Source organism: Tympanuchus pallidicinctus, unplaced genomic scaffold (assembly GCF_026119805.1).
Source record: "Tympanuchus pallidicinctus isolate F22 unplaced genomic scaffold, pur_lepc_1.0 scaffold18, whole genome shotgun sequence".
NCBI lineage: Eukaryota > Metazoa > Chordata > Aves > Galliformes > Phasianidae > Tympanuchus > Tympanuchus pallidicinctus.
Genome location: NW_026294699.1, coordinates 3,747,006 through 3,772,553, shown reverse-complemented (window position 1 = coordinate 3,772,553; position 25,548 = coordinate 3,747,006). Strand labels below are relative to the sequence as shown.

Below are 25,548 nucleotides of genomic sequence, written 5' to 3'. Positions count from 1 at the left end.
AAGCCTAAGTTGATGCCAGTTTTGACCACCCATGTCTGCGCCCCTGGCTGGCTGCTGATTTCAAGGGTTTTTTGGGTAGTGGTATGTTTAAGAATCTTGCAATGTTGGAATGGGGAGAAGAGAGAGAATGCACCAGTGCTTTTTGCTGATTTTCATAGCACTGTGCTGAGATGAAAACACTGTGGCTTCGGTAGAGGTACCCAGTGAGCAGGCTGCCCATCCAGTGCTGGTTCTGTATCTGTATGTTGGTGTTAGTGATCCCACAGTTGTCAACTGCACAGGGCCAAGTTAAAGCAATCAAAAACTAACTTCACACTTCATTTTCACAGTCCAATTAGCTGCCTGACATAATCAACCCTGAAAAGGGAATTATATTCATAAGTATTCCAGAATTCCATTTCTAAGAGCGTTATTTAAACTCCAGGAGAAAATTCTAAGGAACTGGACTTGCAGAATCCACTGTGAGTAATGTTTTAATTGAAGCTGTAGCATTACTTTTCTGAAGAACCAACTGATGGCCCAGTGCTTTCATAGACACTCTTTTTTTCTCTTTTTTTAATCTACAAGCATTCAGTTATTAGCAAGGATAACATTTGGATTTGAATCAAACACAGGTCATAGAAATTAACGTACACATTGTTTTACTATACTGAATGTGTCAAAAATTCTACTGCAATAAACAACATTGACAAATCATATTTGTGCTGAAACAAACATGAGACAGTGGGAAAAATAACTGACCACCTTCCATCCTAAGGCAGCGCAGTTTATAAGTGGTTAACTTAAATACAGGCACTCAATCAAGCCATTAATGCATGTTTAAAATATATAAATTAGTTATTTTTCACCTCAACCAGAGAAATTTTTTTATACATAACGTATAGAATAGCACTGTAAGATCATAAACCATCAAGCGTGGAAAAGAAAGAGTGAATAAGGCCAGCCCTGCATTTTGTGCACATCAACACAAATGAACAATATTGCCATTTGTTCCTTCAGCCTCGGTGCATTCAAGACCTCAGATCATGCAGAAAGTTCTGGTGTAAAGATACAGCAGAACAGCACCCATTCCTATAGCTCAGAGTGGAGACAGGAGCCTGATGGAATCAGCAATACAGAAACACAATCCACTTTGGCACAGAAAACATCCACTGCCTAGAACCAAGGAGCCCAGACACTTCATGCTACTCACATTTCTCTTGTTTATTTTTGTGCTGCGTGAGAATGAAAAAGAAATTATGAGGCAAAGCACTCTCTGTGTCTCTTACACATAAAAATACTAATAGCTCAACCCTCACCATGGTGCCTAGGCTCCTACAGTTTTATCATTAAAGATTTTGGTCAGACAACTGTGGTGGCAATTATCACATAAATTTACTGAGAGACAGGAAAACTAGAATGTAAGACAAAATCTCACCTCCAGCAACTTGAGTATAGGACTCTATTTTCCAGTAATGCTTTCAGACCCGACAGCAATGATGAACCAACTTTTTTTTCTCAAATAGTGCTTAGGCTATAGAAAGAAAGCCCGTTAGTCTGTGCCATTTACCCCCCAGTATTCAGCTTTTTTCTGCTGACCTGTCACAGTAAAACAATTCTGAAGATGTATTTCAAGATACAGGTGATTAGCACAGCAAGGAAAGCAGCAGAGTGAGAATTCTTTTTCAGATAAATATTGCTTGCAAGCAGCGTAGATAGAAGGGAAAGCTAAGGAAAAATAATCAAGTTGGCTACAGTAGACTACAGCAGTCAATGCTTTATTTCTGTTTTGTTGGTTGTTTATTTTTAATAAGGCTATTACATTTTAATAGAGTTCCAATCCCACTCATTGTATTCATTGTCTTGCTTGTAGGATATTTTCAAGGCAATGAAATCAAAACTCATTCATAACAAAAGGATAAGAATAAACTTCATATTACACATTACTGACCATTTCCAACATTTAATTACTTGGAACGCTGCAAGATCATACCAAGAAGAGCAGAACTGCTGCTATAAATGAAGGGCTACGACTATCAGCTAATTTAATTAAGTCATCTGCCATCCTCAGTGAAGTAACACTCCACTCTTCTCGAATCTCTACTCTCCTTGAATCTCACATCCAGTCTGGAAGTGGCTCTGGGCAGTCTGGTCTGGTGGTTGGCATCCCTGCACATAGCAGGGGGTTGAAATGAGATAATCTTCGAGGTCCTTTTCAACCAAAGCCATTCTATGATTCTATGATACTCAAGTACTCAACAATTACATGGTAAGAGGCTTCTGATTTTAAAAAGTTATTATAGGCTAATATCCAGTGTTCGTATATTTTCATTCTTGCATTGTTACATATTTCTCTTTTTTTTCTCTTTTTTTTTTTTTCATTTTTGAGAAAGAATACAAACTTCTTTTTGAAATTATGCATTCCAGATAGCAGCATGTATTAAGTTCAGTTCCATTTATATATTAAGCTTCATAGTATGGAATCATAGAAACCTTAGAGTTGGGAAGGGATCTTCAGATGTCAGCTAGTCCAACTCCCCTGCAATGAACAGGGACAGCACAGCTAAATGAAGTTGCCCAGGGCCTGATCCAGCCTCACTTTAAAGCCTACAGGGACAGGGCATCAACCACATCACTGGCCAACCTGTGCCAGTGCCTCACCACCCTCAGAGTAAAACGCTTTTCCTTATACCCAACATAAACCTACCCTCTTTAAGCTTAAATCAATTTCCCATTGTCCCATCATAACAAATCCTGCTAAAGAGTCTGACCCCTTCTTTCCTATAGCTCCTCCTTCCATACTGAAAGGCACCCTTTTTCCTTATATCCAGTGTAAATCTACTCTCTTTATCTTGAAGCCATTTCCTCCTGTTCTATCACCACAGGCCCTGCTTCATAAGTTTTCGTCATAAACCTGAAACCTTCTTTTCAACTAAAGCTTCTCATCTCCTTCCTTCATAGTAGCTTTCCGTCAACCTAAAAATCTGACATGTAGCTAATATACACAAGAACATAATGGACCAAACAAAGGCAAAGGATATCCCATGAGAAAAAACGTCCACAGTACTGGAACTTAAAGCTGGTACTAAATGCACACAAACACCCTAAATTCTTTTGCAATCATTCTTCCCCCCTCCCCCCCACCCCCCCCACAAGGTTTGCAACAGGATCCCATTATAAACAAACACAACCCGTAAGATGCAGATATGTTGTAAGAGAAAGAAATTAAAAACTGAAGAGCATGATTTTCTGTATCCTAAGCAGTATGTTCTGAATGCTGGAGGGGTAAGAGAGAACCGTTTACCATACAGCCAAGATTGGTTACTCCAGTGTGTTCATAAATGTACATTTTAATTAAATGTCATTTTAAAAGGATGCCTTTTCCTAAGATCTTTAGAAAAGTGCCATAAAAAATGAGGAAAGAAACATTATCTAAACATGTTGATTTTCAGAGCAGAAAATAGAGAATTCCTTTACAGCTAAAAACCCAAGAATCCACTTTTTACTTTCTAATGTACAGTCTGTTTCTTTTCCACTAACATCACCAATTTTCACTACATCTGTGATTCCTCCTGAACTCCTCCATCCCCAACTGGATTTGTTCATCCCATATTACTGAAAATAGCACTATTCTTTGAAATCCTCCCTTAGAAGCACCGGCAAGTACCTGCTTAATTCATGTCCACAGCAAACAGAGGTAGAGGTCTATCACAGAAAAAGTGAAGGATATGGGATTCATGGGTAGACACAAATTCTTACCCTCAGAACTCTTAAGAACAGCAGCTAGCAATCAGCTGAAGTTGGTGAAATTAATATGAGGACGTATCTAAGATGACATGAATTTTTCTAAGGTTGCTTTCTATTCCTTCACTCTCTTATCCCAACATCAATATGCCAATGGTTTGAATAGACTGGGGTGGGAGAAGTCACTGGGAAATATTTTTCTCTTTTACATGCAGTAATGAGGACTTGTGTATAATATGCATATGTTACAATGCTTTCTTCCACAGACTGCTGGAAAGATTATGTGTTATTAAAGAAAGAAAATTCTGAAATTAAAAAAATGGAACAATTAAAAAGTCTGAACTTATATTTTACTGTTATTATGCCCTTTGCTTACTGTCTTTGTAGATGCTTTTGCTGCAGGCTGTTTCCACAGCCCCTCTACAAGAAGCTTGCCCACTACCCCCAAAAGAACAAACCAAACCAAGACAAATCATAAATAGTTATAGCAAAAGAAACAGTAAAAAGCACTGGCAAAATTATTATTTTTGTCTGAGTAAATGCTCTCTCCTTTTAAGTCCTTCCCACTTAGTCAAGAAAAACATGGAGAACACCAATTGAGGAGAAAAAAAAAAAAAAAATCAGAGAAAGTGTAAATACCTTTGACAAGTATATAGTGGAGTTCAGTCGAAGTTTGAACACATATACAACCTCCCTGCAGCTGAGGATGTTGTGGCTGCTCTCGTCATGGCTGATAGGTGAGATTCAGCCCTAGCACTAAGCCACACAGCTGGCGCTCCTTTGCAACGCACTGTGAGCACAAGATTTGATTTCACTGCATCTGGAGGAATTCAGTGCTCTGTCTTCCCTGGAGCATCAAAGGAACCAACTACTCAACCTTTTTGGAGCTCTAAAAAACTAAACCCTGCTTTAAGCTTTTTTTATTTTAGTCATTTTTTTTTAATGCATTACATGACATTTCTCCCCCAGTCCCTCAAGGTGGGGGAATCCCAAGGACTCTCAGGTGATTTACTCTTTGTCTGCAGCAATCATTCCAGAAAGCACTCTTTTCTGGGGTCCACCTCATACCTTTATATGGTATCTACCAATCCATACCTTCATGAAGTCAAAAAAAGGTTTTCAACCATAAAAGAGGGGAGTTGCTTGAAAGGTGAAAATTGTTTGTCAAAAGCTTGTTGTGTATTTGATATCACACCAGCCAAAAATGTGGAGCTGTATCTTAGAGCAGAGTTCTCACAAAAATTGATGTATTTTACCCTGGAGTACTTCTACCATTGGTCTGATATATTTGCTTATGCATTTTATAAAGCCTCTTAGTTCAATAAATGCTGCACGATCAAACAGTGCTTTCGAATTATGCAAAATTTTATTATACATATCATAAATAAAGTCTATGAAACATTAATCAACTTTCAAAAGCTTTCAGAAGAACTCTGCAACGTTTTCTCCTTGGTGTACTTGCAGAATTATAAGTCTGTCATTTGTGAGTATAGAGGTTCAACTTTTTAAGAGATCAACTTCGTACAACTGGGAGAAAGGCAAACGCAGCTATGTGAACTGAACCACTGCTTAATTTGCCTTTTAAGCAAAAGCGTAAGCAACATTAAAGCCATTAAAATGAGAAGTACAAGCCACCACATAATCTCAGTATCTATCACACTGTAACACTATTAACACTAGATGCAAGAAAGCTCTGCAATCTTTAGCTTCAGTATCTATTACCAAGCATTTTAATTCTTCCTAAGTAGCCACTACAACAGAAATTCACCTGAGCTTTTTATACATCCATGCTCCAACTCCAGGCATATATGGAGAGGAACACAGAGTTATGAGAAAGGAAAAGTCCCTCTTCCAAAGACACATCACCAAATGGACTGCTCAAGGCCCAGCCACATGGCAAATCACTGCTTCTCTGCAAGTCTCCTGGCTGTCCTGCAAAGCAGAGGAACTGATGGCTGGATGCAGCTGGATCATTTACTTTCATTAAAAGAAAACAAATGTTAGCCCTGTGTTCAGTTGCTCTCCAACTCGGTTTGCAAACATGTTCTTCTGCATAATCCTTATGTGGCAATTTTCACTGGAAAATATAGATTGGACTTTCTAAACAAACTTTAGAAAACACTACAGGAAAAAATAAAGTAAAAATAAGAGAACTACCAAAGCATGAGTAAAAAAAAAATGTAGAAGCCTAAATATAACACAGTATGAACTGCAACGAGCTGCAAGCACACAGAGGATTTCAAACTGATATTTAACTTAAGAGTTATTCCATTAAGAAACCTTCACTTTAATAGTAGGAAACTACTTAATGCACAGGATTACCATAAGGAAACAATTTGGTTCTACTCCACGAAGATGCATCTGAAACATCTGCACAAATCATGCAAACTTAATTAGTAGAATACAGTCCTTTTGAAATATTTCAGCCTGTTACAGAATGTATGCATTTATCTATTAACTGACCAAAGCTAAATGTTTATCACAGACCAGGTAAATTTATTATAACCCAAATACATCTCTGGTTACCAGGTATTTCAGAGCTCCAGCCTAGGTTTTTCCTTCTGATTCTCAAGCTTATAATTCCTGAGGGAAAAGCAGGACCATGGTAGAAGCTCCAGCTTTTCGAGTTTTGTTTCTTTGCTTTGGTAAACCTTCAATGCAAGGAGTCCATTACTTAATGCAAGGATATGTATTATCTGTTATATAACGCAAGGCAATGTATTATTTAAATGACCTTTCATTTTACAATTACTTACAATAGGTATAAGGGGAAATTCCATAACATCTTGCTGATATTGAAAGTCATATATAACGCATAACGAAATGGAAAATTCAGTTTACTGTAAACTGTGAAATCACAGATATTGACAGCAAATTTAATTCTACCTAGAATTTTCTCTTGCAATACAAAGCCCAATTTCCCATTGGCAAGAGCTTTTTGCTGGTTTTTATATTGATACCATTAACAACACCCATAACACCTGCATCTCCCATATTTTCAGGAATAACAGGATGAAAAATGATGCCTGAAGATAGTTTTCCGCATACATCTATGAGAGGATGCCTGCAGACTTGGTTTTCTCTGACAAACTCAATTACAGAATCATCTATATCAACCTAGATTGACAGAAATATGTTTCAAATATATTTTCTACATTATCACATTTTTCTATATTTATCTGAGTATTCTGACTACAAAAAGGAAATTATTTTAATTAAGGGATTAATCAATTGACATTCAAAATAGCTGTTATTCATCTACAGTTGACAAGTGTCTTTCAGGAAGTTAATTTAATTTCCTTCCCCCAACCCCCCATCAGAAAATGTTATTTTACCTTATGGGAATCTATTTCTAGCCCCAGAATGCTCCACTCGTATCAGCCAAATTACTGAGAGTTGGCTACTGCTAAGCTCCAGCCAGCCCAGCTGTAGATAATTTTAGCAGTCACAGATGCAGCAACAACCACTGGCAAACCTGAGATATCAAAGGCTCCAAGTTCACTTCAGGCAGATGTTCTGACAAAGCAGCAGAGTTTTAAAAAACTTCACATAAACAAAACCACCATTATCTGCCCAGGGACAAATGAATGGTTTGCCCTAAAATATATTGGTAATGGTGATAAATGGTACCTCAGTATCTCATGTATTTTTCTTCCAATAACGGTTCAAATATTACTTTTCACTCCTCTGAGCCATTTCCTACCTCAAGTATTTGGATAGTTACTTACTAGCTTCAGTTTATTAACACTTAAAATAGTCATTATATTTCATCAGTCTTAAGTATAACTTGCTAATGACAGGAAATTTACTTCTGTTGATCCAATAACACATCGCAGATGACGATGACATTGCAAATTACACGTATTTAGGAACCAAGAAGGTCTTTATAAAATCAAAGCTCATTAAGAAGCTGCATTCAAACATGCTAATAATGATGCCATTGTCTTGATTTTACTCATGTTTTGCTCCTGAATCTTTATTCAGGTGATTTTTTTCTCCCATTTTTCTCCATTTCAGAATTTACTTCACATTTACTTGAAGAAAAAAAAAAAAAGCCAACAAAGCTTTCTCATGTATAAAACGTGATTCCTCGTGTATGTTGTTGAACTTAGTCACGCTGGTGCTAAAATCAAAGTATGGTAGCATTTATATTAATAAAATCTATCCATATTTGTCACTGATTCTATGATATTACTGGTATCCACCACAGTGTCAGCCTCCCCCATTTTACAGCTCACTGTTAATGTTACAACAACAAGTGGTTGCCAACAGGAGGAGCGAAGTGATTCCTCAGCTGCACTCAGCACTGGTGAGGCTGCACCTGGCATCCTGTGCCCAGTGCTGAGGTCCTAAGTACGAAAGAGATGTAGATGTGCTGGACAAGATACTGAGGAGTCTGGAGCATCTCTTCTATGAGGAGAGGCTGAGAGAGCTGGGGCTGTTCTGCTGGAGAAGAGAGGGAGCTCATCAATGTCTATAAGCACCCAGAGAGAGGGTGCAAAGACAGGACAAAGGCAGACTCTTGTCAGCAGTGCCCAGAGCTAGGACCAGAGGCAGTGGACACAAACAAGAAAATGGGAGGCTCCTTCTGAATATAGGAAACATCATTAAAAACACACATTCAATTGATCTGAAGCATTTTCTGATGATAAATTTGAATGTTTTTGCCTAACTTAGTGATATAACTGAGCTCATGAAACTATACTCCATTTGCAGGAATGCAAAGACAAAACCATAACAGTAGATTTTCTATCCAAGACAAGTGAACTACTAACAACAACAACAATCACTTCCTTCAAAAACATTATCGTATCAGGACTACCTAGTAAAATAGTTGTCTTTCAACATAATGAGTTACTGATATCAAATATAGTTAATTTTTTAATGGTAATTTAGAAAAAAAAAAAAGATCAAGTTGTTTAGTACAAGACCTGAGTGAAAATGCATCCCACCCTATTGTAGACTGAGATGAAGTTTGCTTTACAATCAAGGCTCTGATTTTGTGTAAATACATATCTGTCCAATTCTGATCCAAACTGCAGCTAGACTATCGCCTAGAAAAGCAAACTAAAAATCTAAGGAACACAGCCAAATCTACATGTGCAGAGCATAGTCCTGTGACTCAAAACACAGTTGCACTGCCAGTAAATGGCTCCAGACACAGCACTGCGTTTTCAAGTCCTCAGGGCTGAGCCTCCTCAGGCTGCCCTGATCAGAGTTCTGAAAGCTTGCTTTTGCCTGATTTAGCTGTAACAGCCACTATCCTCATCGCAGGTGCCTAGGGACAACTCATTTCATGGCTGGTTGTTTGTGTGGTGTAGACCTTTATACATACAGGCTGTGGTGCTGCTTGCACAAGTCAGAGAACTGGCAGAGTGGCAACCTGTGGCCTGGGGTGCAGGGAGATGGTGACAGTGGAGATTAAAAAGATTTTAACAGCTCGGCCACGGACAGGTAAAGAAATGCAGACAATGAAATCACAGACAAAGCCTGCAAGCGTAGGCATGATACTGAAACTATACAGCTAATTTAATCCTACCTGGATTCTTCACATTTATAGGCACTTCTTTCTCTGAACCACAACCAGGAAAAACCTCTGTTTCTAATAAATGGACTAAGAATAATTTAAGCTTTGTAAATACAGGGGCAATCTCTAATACCTCAGGTATACGGATAGCTCGGTAAAAAGCCATTTTGATTGTATCAGTCTGACAGATAAAGCATTTTAAGGATAGGCCAACAGATTTTGAAATGTTTTGGATTCTCAGGAATTCACCTGACTGAAAAAGGAACCTCTACAAACTTGCTCATACAGGTGACCTCTCTGCTCTTCTTCCTCATCTGCATGGCTTGGCTCAGAGTACAGACCCGCAGTCCCACGGTGGTTTATATTTCCAAAGCAAGTGCATGTAATTTCTGCACTCACACCCTAACCACTGCACCTGTGCTAACAGAATACGCTTAACAGTGCCTCTCACACGACAGCCAGCAGCTCTGGATGCAAACAAGTGCTCTGCTACAGTCAGGCTTCAGCTCAACAAAAGAAATTTCTGTTATTTCATAGCAGAAGCACTTATATCTTGTTCTCCCTCTCAAGAGGGACTCAGGGCCACTGTAGAAAACAAATATTTCGTTGTAGAATATTTCATTTCCATATGCCAATCACACACACACACTGATAAAATGTACAGAAGATAATTTCTCAATTTGAGTTTTACTGTTAGTCTGCTATTTATGATACTAAGAGTATTAAAGCTGCTTTTTACACTGGATCAAAAGCAATATAGCAGACATTACTCGCAGATGAGATGTCCATACTAGATTTTGTTTTTGTTGCCCTTTTGCAGATAGTCCTTTGGAATAAAATAAAATGATAGAGAACATCTCAGTGCCATAAACATAACATGAACACTTAATGATATTTGAATACTACCTTAATCCAGCATTTTGATTTCAGACATGTTTGCTGGAATAGCAAAAAGAAAGGAAAAAAAAAAAAGTCTACAGACTCCAAATCCTTTCTGGTGTATATCTGTAAAATATATAAAGAACTCAATAGAACTTTCAATCGATAACATCTCACAAATATTTCTTGCTTAAAAGAGAATACTGGGCTAATTACTTGTTGAACCTTAGCAGTTCATAATCAGAAGTACTAAGAACAAAACTAATTTCATAGTGAATTTCAAGGTTCAGATTAGATAGTTTCAAGCACATTTCATATAGAAGAAAATCCAAATTTAAAGACTGTAGCATTTAAGTTTAGAAAAAAACAATCTTTTTGCAAGGCACTCACTGTCCATAATACAAATATTCTTATTTATATATGTGGTATCTGAAACACTGAGTGGTAAAGCTACGTTGTATAGCAATATATAGCAAGAAAAGTTTCTCTCATCATTGCTAGATCATTTCCTTGAGTCTGTGATCCTTGTCTTATGAGTCATATAATCATTACAGCAATATTCATGTCAATAACAATTTCAGTCCATCACTTTTCTCACATTTCGCTCAGGTGTCACCTTTTCCAAGACAAAGAGCTTGAGCTAGTGTCTCCCCTGGATAGAAACTATTCAACACCTCCAACCCTTCCTTTCCTTTCTCTGTACGACACCATTTTGGGATGCAGGGTAACCAAGAGCTTCTTACAGCAAGCACAGGTATGACCAATGCAACTCCTAACAGACAGTCCTATATTTTCTGCACTGATGGCATTTCCTGAAAATTACTAAATATTCAATTCGTTTTTTTTCTGACAGCTGTCAAGCATTGAAATACTGCTTCTGAGAACCCAATCTGATGTTTCCGGGAAAGGATTCAGAGCAACAACAGTCATTTACTCCCTCCTCAAGAACAAATTTCCATCCATTATGAAATTCCAGAAGTGGATTTTATGCTGTCACTTAATCCTTTGGCACTTTCCCACTCAGTTTTAGTTTTGCCTGTCTTAAATAATCCTCTCATCATAAATTTTATCATTCTATCTCCATCTTTCCTTGATAGCTACATGTTGGACTAATAGTGACCAACCTGCTAACAACCTTGTGAAGAAAAACAAACCTTACTGCCTGTATGATAAGACTCAAGGAACCAAAGCACCTGGAAGCCATATGCCATGCTAAAGTGTTTTTTTTGAGTTCCAAGGACCCAGAGTGACAAAGTAATTGATTCGTGCTTCAATATCCTAACCTGGCTTACACAAAAGACAGAAAACCACCTTCAATTATTTCGGCTCTGAAACTTTTATTACTTGTAGACTGTTCAGATCTCAAAATCAATACCACACAACAACTTGGTCTAGAGAAAAGCATAATTTGTGAAGAATTTCAGATCAATCTTTTTCACAGTTTTATTTTACTGTGTCATTTAGCAGTGCAAAATATCCCTCAAGATAAGGAAAAAAATATCCCACCACTTTCTCTTTCTTCCAGATGTGCTCATAATGTTTTTTCCATGAGGGTGTAGATGAAGCAAAGAGAATCATAGTGAAGAATGAGGAAAAGCAGCAGCTTTATGGTGTATTGAGTCTGGCTGGAATAGAATTTTTTTTCCCCCAATGTAGCCTATATGGTGCTATGTTTCGGATTTGTGACTAAAACCATGCCAGCACCACCACCAGCCTTAGTGCTGCTGTCAGCCTATTGCTGAGCTGTGGTTTTGTGTTGCTGTTTTTGTTTGCTCCTTTTTTCCCCCCTCCATTCTGCCTCCCCAGCAAGTAGGCTGTGGGTGTGCAGGACAGCAGGGTCACAGCCAGGATAGCCGATTTGAACTGATCAAAGTATGTTCCTATCACACGATGTTCTCTGCAATAAATGCTCAGAGAAGGGAGAAACCGGCCCGTTCTTGTCTGCGACATCTGTCTCCCTCTCAAGTAACTGTTGTGTGTGATGAAGCAGTGAATAATATTATCTGCAGGATAGTATTTTCCATACTTTATGAAGGAAGATCAAGATTTAAATGAAATGAGCAGCACATCCACCTGCTAATTGGGAAGTAGACAGTTGATATTTTCATTTGTAGCTTGCACAAAGCAAAAAAACTTGCCCTTTGCAATATTTTGTTAGCATTTTGTTCATATCTCTCAGGCAGAAATCCCTCAATCATACTCAACTCACCAGATCCTTATGGTATGCAATGCTGGTTTGAAACACTGATTTGCTTTATTTTACATTTTTAAAAGACATGTTTAATGAGGAAGAAAAACGGGAGAATCTATTTTCATTGCAATAATATCTATGAGTATTTACCCATTAATTATTTTAACATGATAACAAATGAAACACAGCTTTATAATGACAGAAAAGTACTTGAAATGCCTTTCATTTTATGACTATAGGCTTTTGCAGGAAGACAACAGCCCCTAACGCTGAAGGAAACATGAGATTTGGGATGGACAGAATACCTGCATGCATGTACCTATATCCATCAGGGTTTAAAACGTGGATCACAATGGCAGATCTCCCAATGGATATGCCTATTAGATTTACAAGGAGTACCACCTGCTTTTCATCCTACTACCTTAAAAAATTATAGCCAAGGAAAAGTGCCAGTAATAAAACTGGACCACTCTACTACAGTACACTTACCAACAGCGACTATGTACAATACAAAAACTAAAAAACCTGATTGAGAAAGCAAGTCTACAGAAACTCTCCCAAAAGCTAAAAACATCTTGCACAGTGTGGATGATGCAGCTTTCTACATTTTGTTCTGAAAGGTTTTCACAGAACTTAAGCTGAAATGCCTCAGACAGACAGCTTACTTGCCATATAACATAGCTTTAGGTAAGTGTAGCTGCGGAGGGGAGGACTACAGACACAGTTCATCTTTCTAAGTAAATCAGACAATGCAAAAATGCAGAATAACTGCTGCTTAACTATCCAGCCTTCTGAATTGGGATACCAGTTAATGATCTTCCATTTCACACGCACGGATATACATTTGACAACACAACAAAAATCAATCCTATTGCCCATCTTTCCCTTTATACAGGCTTGGACAGCCAGAGCACAGAGATCATAGCATATGTTATTGTCTAATTCCACTCTCCACAGTATTCCTTTCATAACGGCGTCAACGTTTGACAGCAGAAGAGGAGAAACATTCTAGTTAAGGAACTGAACAAGAACTCTGCTGATCAAGGCTTTATATTCATTTCTACTAAAAATTCTACCCAGTCATAATTTGTGCTTGGTTCCCCATTGTAAATTTGGAACAATTTGCTTTTGCCTCTCATGCTTATTTTCCAGAAGTATCTGAGATTGCTTTACTGGTTTGCTCAATGCAATACAATTTTGATCACCCTTTTCTTCGTTTGCATAGACACTATTACACAATTAATAGAAGTTCAAATGCCAAATAAATCCACAGGCTATTAGAATCAAGGAATTACATTTCAAAGTTAAAAAAAATAATAAATGTTAAAATTCGGAATTTCTCTATAGTGGAACTGTTAAGTTATCTAGACATATTTATCAAAATGAAAGCAATGCAATGAAGCTAAAACTAGAAACTATTCTTGAACTATATATTCTTCAACTATACTGAACATGCTGAAAAAAATTTACTGCTGTTTTTGAACAGCTTCTTTCTTTGAAATTTGTTTCATTATTATAGCATTCCATAATCTTAACAAATCTGCATTGGATTCTTCTTGCTATTTTTGAATGTGCTAAATAAGAAGATGGGACAAACCATTCCATAATCAGTAATGTACTACATGTGTACACCATGTCATGGGTGACCAGGGCACAACGCCCAGCCATATGGTGCACTTAAGAGCCAACTCATCTACATTGCCCGTTACCAGGCAACGTGCTGGACTTCAGTCTCAGCCTAGTAAGAAAAAAATGACCTCTTAGCCCCAGAAGTTGATTGATATTCATTGTGCTGGTTAGGTTATGATCACAGGGGAAAATAATAAAATCAATTATGCACATGGAGATTTGGAGGCATTAGACCTTCCCAGATTCCAAATGAGTGTTTTCTTCTTCTTTCTTGTCATACACCTCAAATCACTGATTTATCTTCTTGAAAGAACATGAGTATCTTTTTTAAGCACATTTCTAGATAGTGAAGCAGTATATTCACAGTTAAATTTATGCCAGCTTCCTAAAAACATGCTGGTAATTATCTTGGGGACCACTTTCTCCCACAGGTTGGAAACCCCAACTTCAATCTTACATTCTTTATTACAATTTCTCTAACAAAAGCTGTCAGTTGTGTCAAATTCTGCTCAGAATTATAAGGTTATTCTGTGATGGAAAGCAGTATTAATGAGAGGAAAAGCCAAAAGCAACAAGCTTGCTGAGCACCATAGAATTGATTTCAATCTGCCTTCAAGATGAACAAACCTTTTTCTTGGTTTTATCCTGTAAACCAGGCAATTTTCTTGAAACAACAAAATTTTGTTTCAAAGACATTTAGAGGTAGATTGTGTATGGTATAGGAGAATAAGTATAAGACATTTTGTATTCCTAACAAGGACTGCACACCAAATTCTTTCACTGACACAAAACTGTTGTGGCAGAATTCAAGTTCTAACACTAATGTCTTTGTGTGAGAAAAGTGAGCCTACTCTACCTCATCAGCACATGTGCAACTTACTACACAAAGAACAGAGAAAAGACTAATTTCAAATATATTTCTATTAGTTCTGTGTGGGGCTCACTGAATAACTGTAGGCACACATCTAATTGCTATTGCTGTACCACAGGACAAGCCATGCCTATTACACAGTACAAAGATGGAGCACTGCATTTTTTTTTTTAAGTAGAGGATTGGTGAGAAATGTTTGCAAAGTACCAAATACACACATTAAGAATCATACACTTTGTTTAGTTTTTCTGTTATCTTGCAACCGTTATTCAACTGAGTATGAAATTGTATCCTAATAAAAAGTGCTTAATCAATACTGTTTCCAAGCATGGGTTAAAATGCTTCACAAAAAAAAAAATATATCTGAGTATGAAACAGCAACGAAAAGTCTGGATAAGAAAACATCTGTTGGAATCTAATGTAAAATAGCTTTCAGGAAGGAAAAAAGTAAAAAAATGAACTAACACAACCACCGCATCACAAGTTCTATAAATCTATGAGCTTGAACAACAAAGCATAAAGAATTATTCATGGCTGTTCTAAGGGGAAGACTGCTTGAACCAACTAATAAATATACAGAATTTCTTCCTGACAGAATCAGTCAAAAGTAAAATAAACACAGCAACACAACCCCGACCTGCAAAAGGGAAATAAGAGGAATGAACAGTTTGTTTTAACCTATGGACAGAAACAGGGAAGATGTTCTGTTGCAAGCCACAAACAAGTTGTTACTCATTGAAGAGTAAAAGACAATTGATCTTCTAAGAACGGCCTATGAGTCTTGAGATCCAGTATCACCAGGACCAACATATTACCTTATACAACTGCAAAACAAACATTTCAAACCACAAACTGCAAAACAAACATTTCAAACCACATCCCCAGGAAAAAATGAAATCAACAACAGCAAAAAAAATAAAAAATAAAAAATAAATCAGCATACTTACAGAAAGAAGGCTCCGATCATGAAAACAATAGGCACCACTTGCATGGGGCTTCTGTGTAGTTTCCTAAGCAAAGGAAAATGAATTCTTACTGTGCAAGATAGATTCATAGGAGATAATATTTTAGCTTTCCAAACACTGAAAGCCTGAGGCAAGCTTTACAATTAATAAATATATAATAAAAAATATAAGGAAAATATTGCACTGAGGAAGAATTTCACAAGAAAGAAATGTACCATACATTATAGGGACGTAATAACATTGTTACTTGAGAACAAAGAAAAACAGCAGAATTCAAACAATCATAAAAACGAATAAATATTTTATTACTTAAGTAATAGATAATTAAAGGACAGAGAAAACTAGCCAGACACTTTTCAATTCATTTCAAATCTACATTCTTTGTTTGCATTAGGAACTCACCTAATGCAATACAATGCTGTAGTTCAAAATCGTCCTCAGTCCAGGTTTCTGTTTCAATAGGAATACATAACTATGATTTGCTTGGGTGTTTTCAGTTATAAACTTCATGCAATTTTGCAAAAGAATAATTATCATAAAATATATAAACAGAAGGGAGCATCCAAAATATATTATACATGCGCAGAGCCTTGAATTAAAATAGGATAACATTCTATCCCATACTATTCTTTTTTGTTTAAATCGATGAGCAGCTGGTGACATCTAATATTTTACTGAATTATTCATTGAATTTCAGCAGTTACAGTAAGCTCAAGCATGTTTTTCATAACAAATTCACCCTAAATGCATTTTCATTTCCATGTGCACATGGTAGTATACATTCCCTCATCCAAACAGATGATAGAAATACTGTACATATTTTGAGTCTACAAAGAAAAAATACAGCAAAAAGTCTCTGTATTATTAAAACAGATAAATTTTATCATGTTTTACCCACATAAATAATTCCATACAGTAAACATATTGAATATTTTTCTAACAAAATGGTGTTATTCATTTATTTATAATAACATACATACATCTATAAATCAAAATTCAGTAGTGATTATCCCTAATGAGAAGGAATAGAAGCAACCACCACAACCACCAAGGTACACGTTCTATAACATCTCAGGTAGTAACAATTACACTTAGATGTTACCCATATATTAGGAGCCACACTTTGCTTATCCAATCAAACAATCGCTAAACAATATGGATTAATCTTCAGTCATATTCACACGATTCTACAAAGCAATTTTCAATGTAAGTAAACAGAGAGAAAATGCTAATAATTTTGTGAGAAAACCTGCATTTTGACAATGTCATGTTCACAAGCCCCTAGATAACCCAGCTGAGCATCACAGATGTTGATGTTATGCTTCCAACTGACATGAGATATCATTAAGATGGTACACACCACTAAAAGGAAACTTGTCTGGTTTTATAATGCTAAATCTTGTTTTCAACATGTCATATAGCACAGAAAAACAAGGAGCAGGTTCTTGCTTTGCATCCATTTAGCACACGATACTACAACATTTGTCAACAGTACAATAAACATTCTGCAGGACTCAAGTCCTTATTTTCTGAGAAAGTAAATAAAAGCAAGACTTGAGTCAATTAAAAGAAATCTTACCAAGCATCTAGGAAGAAGCCAAGCTGAGAAATGTTAATATCCCCTTAAAAATGGAAGAGTGGGGTTTTCAGGTGAGAATACCTCAGCTCCCACAGGGCAGCCAGGTCTGCAGCCAGACCAGCAGAGATTCTCCTGTGGTGTCACTGCCACAGAGAGCTCCAAGCCATGCAGGCTTATAATGTTACCATACCTGTGCATTCCAGGAGTATCCCAGCCATTACAGTGCTTTTCCTTATGAGCAGTTCCTTTAAGTATTTTACATATACGTATAGAAATGTGTGTGTATATAATATATATAAATAAAGGTCCCAGGGCAATAAGAAAAATATTAATACCTACACGCAGATTCTAAGTTTGATTTACACCTTCACAACTTTATCAAAAAGCATATGTATAATTTACCATCATCTGACACCTTCAATTCCGCTCTAAAATACCACTAAACAATGATATTTGTTGCTTCAAGTTAAAAGTGATTCCCTTTACATAACAGCAAAATACAACAAGAAGCGAGCTTTGCCATCATTAGACTTCTAACCACATTACTTCTATTTTGAGGCTTTTTTGTTTGGTATCAGTTTAATTTCCTGTCAGCCTTACAAGAGATTGCTAATGTTTGGGCTGTAGGATATGCTCTGATTAAAAATAATCTTCCCAATTACTGCCTAGCATGAGTCTACTGCCACATGCACTCTGCCACTGGCTTCTGAATTTCTGTCAGCAGTAATTGTATCTGTAGCTCCTAACTGTAAATGAAAACCCAGGGGGCATATTTGGGTTCCAGTTTCCTGTGCCTCGCCATATCTTTTAATTTGCACTGTCTGTCAAAAGGAGATGTTCGTCGGCACTAAAAGGAAATCCTCAGAACATCAGGTTAAAAATAAAAAAAAAAAAAAGGAGAAAAAAAGGCAACTAGAATATGATAAATTATATTTTATACTTATACCACGTAGACAGAGAATGTCATTCATTCTTTTAGCTGCAGAAGTGGTAAACTGAAACTATGTATTGAACATTTCTTCCAGTCCCAATTCCTTCAGGGACTTCAGACCCATGTTATCACCTCATCTCTGTCCCAGTTCACTGCTGCTGCTCCTGGATTTGGATCCTGGCCTTGCCTAAAATTGTCAGTGCCCACTCCACTTTAGGGCCTGGTTCCGCTCTCCCCACTGAGGCCCGATGGACCCACAGCCCACGGGGGAACCCCTCGGTTGCATGGGGTGCCTTCAGCTCCAGCTTCCCCCTCAGGGACAGCCAGCTGGCCCCAGATCTTATGTATTTGAGACAGCACTGCTTAAACCTGGCAGTAAGAGTTAAATGCAATCACAGTCACCAGCTTAATGATAATTCATGTTAAGATTGTCATTGATTCACTTTTCCTCTTAGGAGTGTTGCTGCTTAGAGAGCTATGATGGGTGACCTAAAGACAGTGTACCCTGTGTGATCCTTAAAGGAAAAGCATCAGGAGAAGAATGAACACCAAGCACAGACTGGACTCTGAAATAAAGAAACTTGAGGATTAGAAAAACTCTTGAGGTAATATTAAAAGCGAAGCACCATTTAGAAGGGAAAAGCACAACCATGTACATGAGACTTATGTCAGCAGTTTTACTTGGGTAAGATCTCAAACAGCCCCTCAAAGATCCTCTAAAAAGCATCTCTAAACTTCTGATGCTCAGAAAGCTCTCTTAACGTGCAGAAGCCTACAACGCAGAAAAAGTCTGTTCCTAGCTAATTTCTCCTCACACAGAAAGCATCAAAATTTCTCCATTAACATAGATATCATAACTACTACTTAAGAAATAATCGCTTTTAAGCTTTTCTTCAGAATTTTTGCTTTTCTCCCTCATTCTTCTGCATAAAGAGGTTGTTCTACCAAAGCTCTTAAGCAGAAAGAACAGTCTCATGAACATCAGTAAGATTAATCACACAATTCCACATAATAATAATATACTTACATGCCCGCTAGAAGATTACCACAAATTCAAGTGAAGAGGACATACAATAACATGAAAAAGCCCGAACTTTTATCAGGACTGTAGAGTTCTCCTGTCAATCATGAGCTTTTAGCACTGAATGCTGTGATGCTGACAAAGACCAAAAAGTTGCAGCATTATACTTAGAGAATGGGGTTTTTACATTTTCCATTTTGAAACTAATAGTTCTCTCATCTGTAATGAGTCAAGAAATGAATCATTGCTGTGCAAAGCAATGCATCTTTGAAAGAAATTTCAGATGTAGAGAAAATAAAGCTAAATTCGCTAACTTTGTCCTCTTCTTTTTAAATGACTATTTTGACATTGCATTTTCAGCATTAATAAACAATCTAAAATTAATGACTAGAACAAGGGAAAGTTGTAATAAGGAAAATGAAGGCAGTTTATCCAATAGTTTCACAAACATGATATGGATACTCTCACTATAACTGAAAGAGCTCAGCTATAGGATGCATCTGGACTGGGAAAATGTAACAGCAGAGCAGCTAGCAGCCCTAACAGCAATAGCATAGTTAAAGGACACAGCACTTTCCTCTGACTGAATCATGACACTTGTGGACAAATCTGAGATAAGCACACGTTCCACATTTTCTGAACTAAAGAAAATTTGCACACCACAGAAATACGAGTATCTTTTTGCACCCTGGATGGGAAGGGTATAGAATGGGTTGGCTGATATTTATCAATTTTCAGGAAGAGCAATTTACATAAGGTTATCAGGTCTTGAAAGGGTCTGGCCCTCTCACCTGATGTCACCAACCACGTTGGGTCTGAGTGTGCAGGCTGGGAGCCACTCACATAGATCCAACCATGTTCACTCTCCCAGAGCCTTCCCTTCTCATTTCCCTTACCTTGTAGAGCTGCTCTGAACCAGTCAGCCCAATCTCTCTTACCTTGTTCAGATATCGCATTCTGATAAAGCATTTAACGTTAATCTCGCTGACTCAAAATTATTTTTGATAGCCCATTCAGTTAATCACTATGCTATAACTGAAAGAACACAATTCTGTAATTTAAATTGGGGAAGAAAATGCCTGTATGCCTTAGAAGCAGCTTATTTTTAAGAAAAGCTAATAAACCTTCTCTGTTAGTACTGCAGAAGTACTTAGTCATACAGAAAAAAACATACAGAAAAAAAGAAAAAAAAGTATTTATTCCTGCTCATATGAAGAGCATATAGAATTTGGCTATCCTTGGCTCTTTATTGAAATCATCATCTACTTCAGAATACAGGTGAAGTTCTATCTGCATACCAAATGGGACACTGCCAGGGATCTTAACATTGAAGTTGTATTTCTCTTTCTAGAGTAAGCACTGACTTAAGCTGGTTTTCACGGGAAGAAGGGACAAGCACGTGTACAAATCATTAAACCCAGTGCACAGGCACACAGAAAACATCTCTGCAGAACCAGTCGGCCCAGATTTGCTACTTGTAAGCAACAAAAGATCATTTTTTTTCTCCTCTTTTTAATCTACAGTTCTTTCTATTTGCACCATATCCACTGAGAAAAAGCATTGGATTTGTAAGCATTGCAGGTTTCCATCCGCCTTGCTGAATAACCGGCTCCACATCACCTTTTTCTTTATCTGTAACCTTCCACAGCGTACTGAGAAAATCACAAACTGCAAGTAAGGGTCCCTTCTCAATCACTTACGGCATCAGGAGCTTCACACCAGTAAGCTGACACATGTGAAATAAGACCACTTATCAAAGAAGAGAGAGGTCAAAGGCTTCTAAGGTTGGAACAGGAACCTGCTGGTTGCTGCAAATCTCTCACCAGCTCGTTTGAGCCTGACACTTAATATTCAAACTGAATTGCAAGCGATGTACTCAAGGATAAAGCGCAGTAATAATAAAGATTCATGGTCTGACAAGCTCAGCATACAAATTCTGAGCACAGAGTCCATTTTGAATACTTTCTTTTTTTAATCTAAAGAGAGTTCAGGAATATTATTTTTTAGATGAAGCATCAATACTGCCCATCTAGTTAGAGAAACAAAAAAATGAGAAAATAAAACTTCAGTCTGTATTTAGACACTGGTAAAGAAGCATGCCTTAAAACCATTATATCTCCTTGCAGTATAGATACTCCATATGAAATCCTAATCCTGCTAATTAGGCATAGGGATGCATCAAGTAACACATACGTTTCACAAAGCCAAATCTTTCACGCCAGAAATCCACTGCCGTAAACCAGAAAGAAGAACTGCCCAAATTTCAGATTTACAGCTTGTACCTAGTATGCCATTTGTGAAAGTCAAAGTCACAGGAAAGGCTCTAAATCTTGATGGATTTTAGATAGAATCCCAAAGGCTTAATCCGTGCTGCCCAGACATCGCATCTACAGTTCAGCTTAATACCAAGCCACTAATATTAGATCACCAACAAGTGGCAATTGGTAACATCCTTCCTTGACCTCCAGATTATTTTCTGCCCATCATACTGAACAAGTTTCTGGGGTCTAGGTGGAATTTGAGCTTTCTTTTAATTTTTCAGGCTCATCCATCACTTATTTTATTCAACATCACTTAGTTCACAGTCAGAAAATACATTATTTATATTACAATGACAGTGTAATGTCATGACCCACTTATTTTTTCTATGCCTCCATGTTTATTTTGCACTACAATAGCCTGGCAATTTGTTCTCTCCCCGCCCTTCCCCCCTTTTTAAGCATATTAGTGTTTATGTACGTAGGAAGCAGGTCAAAATTAATTATAATTAAATGCCTAATAGTTTTAAGATTGAAATACTGTTACAAACATTAGCTCCATTTAGAATCCTTTGCTTACTTTCTATGTAGTTTTGAACACTTACATTTCTATTACTAAATCTCTTTCCTTTAAAAGCACACTGCATCCAGCTTAACTACATCTCACTAAAACACCTTGTTAGTCATACTTTGATTCATTTCATTGCCTTTCATATTTAAATTACCTTATTTCTTCTCCTATTCCTCATATTGCCTTTGAAAATGACAAGACTCACTTCGTGCAATGATTGTTTATAAATCAACCTCGCATCACTTCCAGCATTAACACTATCATTTTTTGTGTATTTGCAAGTTTTCCTGCCAAACTGCTAGCCAAAACAATCCAAAATTTGCATTTAATCTCACCCATTTCATTCCAATTCCTTATACGCACTCAGCTAACACCACAAAAATGAAAACGTATCTTTTGCATAAATGAAACAATAACTTCCCTAATCCCAGAAAAATGAAATCCTATTCTTCGCAGATTTCTTGATTGAGTCTCGGGAAAAAAAATCTCCTCCATCACCAAGCAACAGATCAGTGTCTTTCTTTAGCAGGCACACAGACAAGTGCTGTAGCACGAACTCAAATTGAGGATGAAGTCGCTCAAACAATTCTAAAAATGCATGCTTGTCAAGATTCCTCTCGATGTTGATTCACAACAGGAGCACCTGAACAACTCTTATCGCTATTTTAATGCACTCTGCAGTATCTTCTCCTAGCTAATTTATACTCCAGATTAGGTGCTCAGCAAAATTAACCCAGTAGCGCTGGGAACGCTTTGCTCCAGCTACTGGAGCTCTTCTACAGGAACTGGGGAGAAGCAGCTGGAGGAATTCTTTGTGTTACCGTTATTTTTACCTGTTCTGCTTCAGTTATTCATGTTAATCTGCAAACTCTCCTTCTAGGCTTTGGCATGCAGAAGGTCTACGTAACTACGCTTCAAGTAGTCAGAATAGCCATGAAGATGAGTAGGCAATAGATGCTAGGAATAACTGGTATTTGCCAATTTCATGAAAAAAAATCTGAATATCATCATAAGACTTAAAACTTCTATTTTACTAATAGTAATTTTCATAGAGGTTCAGAAAAATTGAAGAGAACTGCTTGCTTAAACAGAATTGTACTACATGAAATTTAAAACATGTCAAGACAATGTTATGGAAACCCATTGCCTTGAAAGCATCAGATACAGGTTGCTTTTGGATAACATTTGGTTTAAAGGAGATGTAGGAACTTTTATATTTGCTCCTTTTTCCTCATTTGAAATACTCTGGAGACTCTGACTTTGTCATGGGGTTCTATTTCTATTTTTAAAGACAATCACGCGCCACTGAACACAAAGCATGAGTATTTTCTTTTTGTACTAAGAAGCATAGCATAACAGTTTGTAGTTTTAAAAACACGCGCATGAAGGAATAATTGATATTTCAAGTCCAGTAAGTATTCTTTAAAATAAAAGAACAACTTTTAGAGAATTGATGGCTCTGTGCCGTTCGAATATCAAAGCTGTTCTGGGTATCACTTCGATCTGTCCATCATGATTCGGATACTTCTGAATAATTCAAGATGTTACGCTTTAACTTATTTCAGCAATTTCCTTGAAGAGAAGCAGTAAGCGAACATTTACTACAAACCTTCAGATGAATCCATATAATTAATATTATGATGTACTTTACCTGTCTTGCTGTTTGCTCTTGCAATATTAAGTCGGTATTAAATAAACAACACTCAGACAAGTTGTTGTCCCACTTCTCAAGAAGATGCTTCGATTTATATAATTACTTCATCTGATTTACTGTTGCATCCTTACTAGAGTTACATATTCTGTTAACACGCTATAAAACTAATTAGCTATTTTGAGGTAGAACACATTTTCATTGCAAAGGCAATGTATTGCTTGTGCTTCCTTGGAATCAAAATATTCTTTTCATGGTGTGACAGCAGCATACTTCATCTTTCCACATTTTATGTGGCACACTGAAGCAAAACAGAAATGATGTGCTATTATTCAAGCATAAGAAAAATAGTAGCACTGCACGAACAAGTGTCAGAGATGAATAAAGGCATACCAAATGATATGAAAACAGCAGCTGAAATATCCCCTCATTTTTCAAAGATGAGTTCAGAAGCCCTGCACCCGAGTGATTATAAGCTTTATGTTAAGACAACAAGATGCTGATGCAATTTTGAAATGAAAATGAGCAATACTGAAGAAAAGTTGATCTGAGATTTTTTTTGTTCTGCTACTAATGAAGGGTTAAAAAGAAACAACAGCTTTGTGAATACATATCTTGGGTTAGAAACAGCCTTGGATGGAATAAAAATAACTAAAACATTAGTCTGTATTTCTCAAATAAGCTTCATTTCTGCCAATTACAGAACGGTATACTGATGGTATCTAAGTTTTGCACGTCTGCTCTCCAGACTCACAACAGGCAATAAGTAAGCAGGGGTAGAGACACAAAAAGGGAAAATAAATAATTTCTAAAAACCCTGAGGGAAAATTAACTTTGCACTGCTTTCCAAGAGTAAGTTCTATTCATAAAAAGTGTTAATAAACTGTTTTGCACCTTTTACAAAGGCACCTTTATCAACATACCAAATAAAGTCATTTGGGCTCACTGTGCCACAACATGCTCGCTCTGCTTCTATGTGTTGTCCTCACTACTCAGCACACCTCACCATTCCCAATGTTCCACTTAGTAATTAGGATCTTATTTTCCTTTCATGCTTCCAATTTTTTCCAGTCCTTTTTTCCCTTTCATCATACCTACAAAACTTTCACATAAGCACTGACTTAATTTCCTATCGGTGTATTTGTTTCTGCTGAGACAAGATGTCATGAAATTTGCTACCAAAAATAAAAGTCTCAACGCAGTCCTGCCAGATGGTCTGATGGGGAAGCCATCTCTAAAGAAGTGCCTTTAACAGAAGCTTTGCCAACCAGAATAAGGTGCTCTACAGCTTCTTGATGATTTGAGGTTTTTGACACACTGCAGCTGTCATAAGGAAGGGTAGACAGAAACTCAGTTAGACTAGAAAAATACATTAAATATAGAAGTTTTATGAAATAGTCCCTTGGCATCCGCCTTCTGTAACGTCCTTCCATATTGAATTTCTCTCCCTTCTCAATCTTTGTAGAGATGAAGTTTACTGTACTGACTGGTACTTAATCAGATTTTGTCAGCTTTTATGCTGGATGCCATCTTACTTGTCCCATTAACTGTCACAGCACTATTCACAAAGCAAATTAATTGCTGCTTTTTCAGCAAAGATGACAGAATTGAGGACTGTCAGGCAAATCCCATTGATGTCACCAGAATCCTCACTGCTGCCTGCCTGCGGCTGGAAAGGGATGCCTGGCTTGGTCTGCTGTTGAGCCCAGGTTGGATGGAGACCTGGGCAGCCTGGTCTGGTATTAAATGGAG

General features: G+C 37.3%; 1 protein-coding gene across 6 annotated transcripts in view; it reads right to left on the bottom strand.

Moving 5' to 3' along the window:
• RBFOX1 (RNA binding fox-1 homolog 1) overlaps positions 1-25,548 on the bottom strand; it is a 743,472-nt gene that overhangs the window by 621,406 nt on the left and 96,518 nt on the right. For 3 of the 6 annotated variants that reach the window (XM_052679517.1, XM_052679520.1, XM_052679513.1), the window contains exon 2: positions 15,768-15,830. The exons of 2 other annotated variants lie outside the window; for them this stretch is intronic. In XM_052679517.1, coding sequence (XP_052535477.1) covers positions 15,768-15,830 — 63 coding nt within the window. Of the gene's footprint in view, positions 1-15,767; positions 15,831-16,187; positions 16,236-25,548 lie in introns of all 6 variants that reach the window. One more of the 6 variants, XM_052679516.1, reaches the window with a different exon arrangement.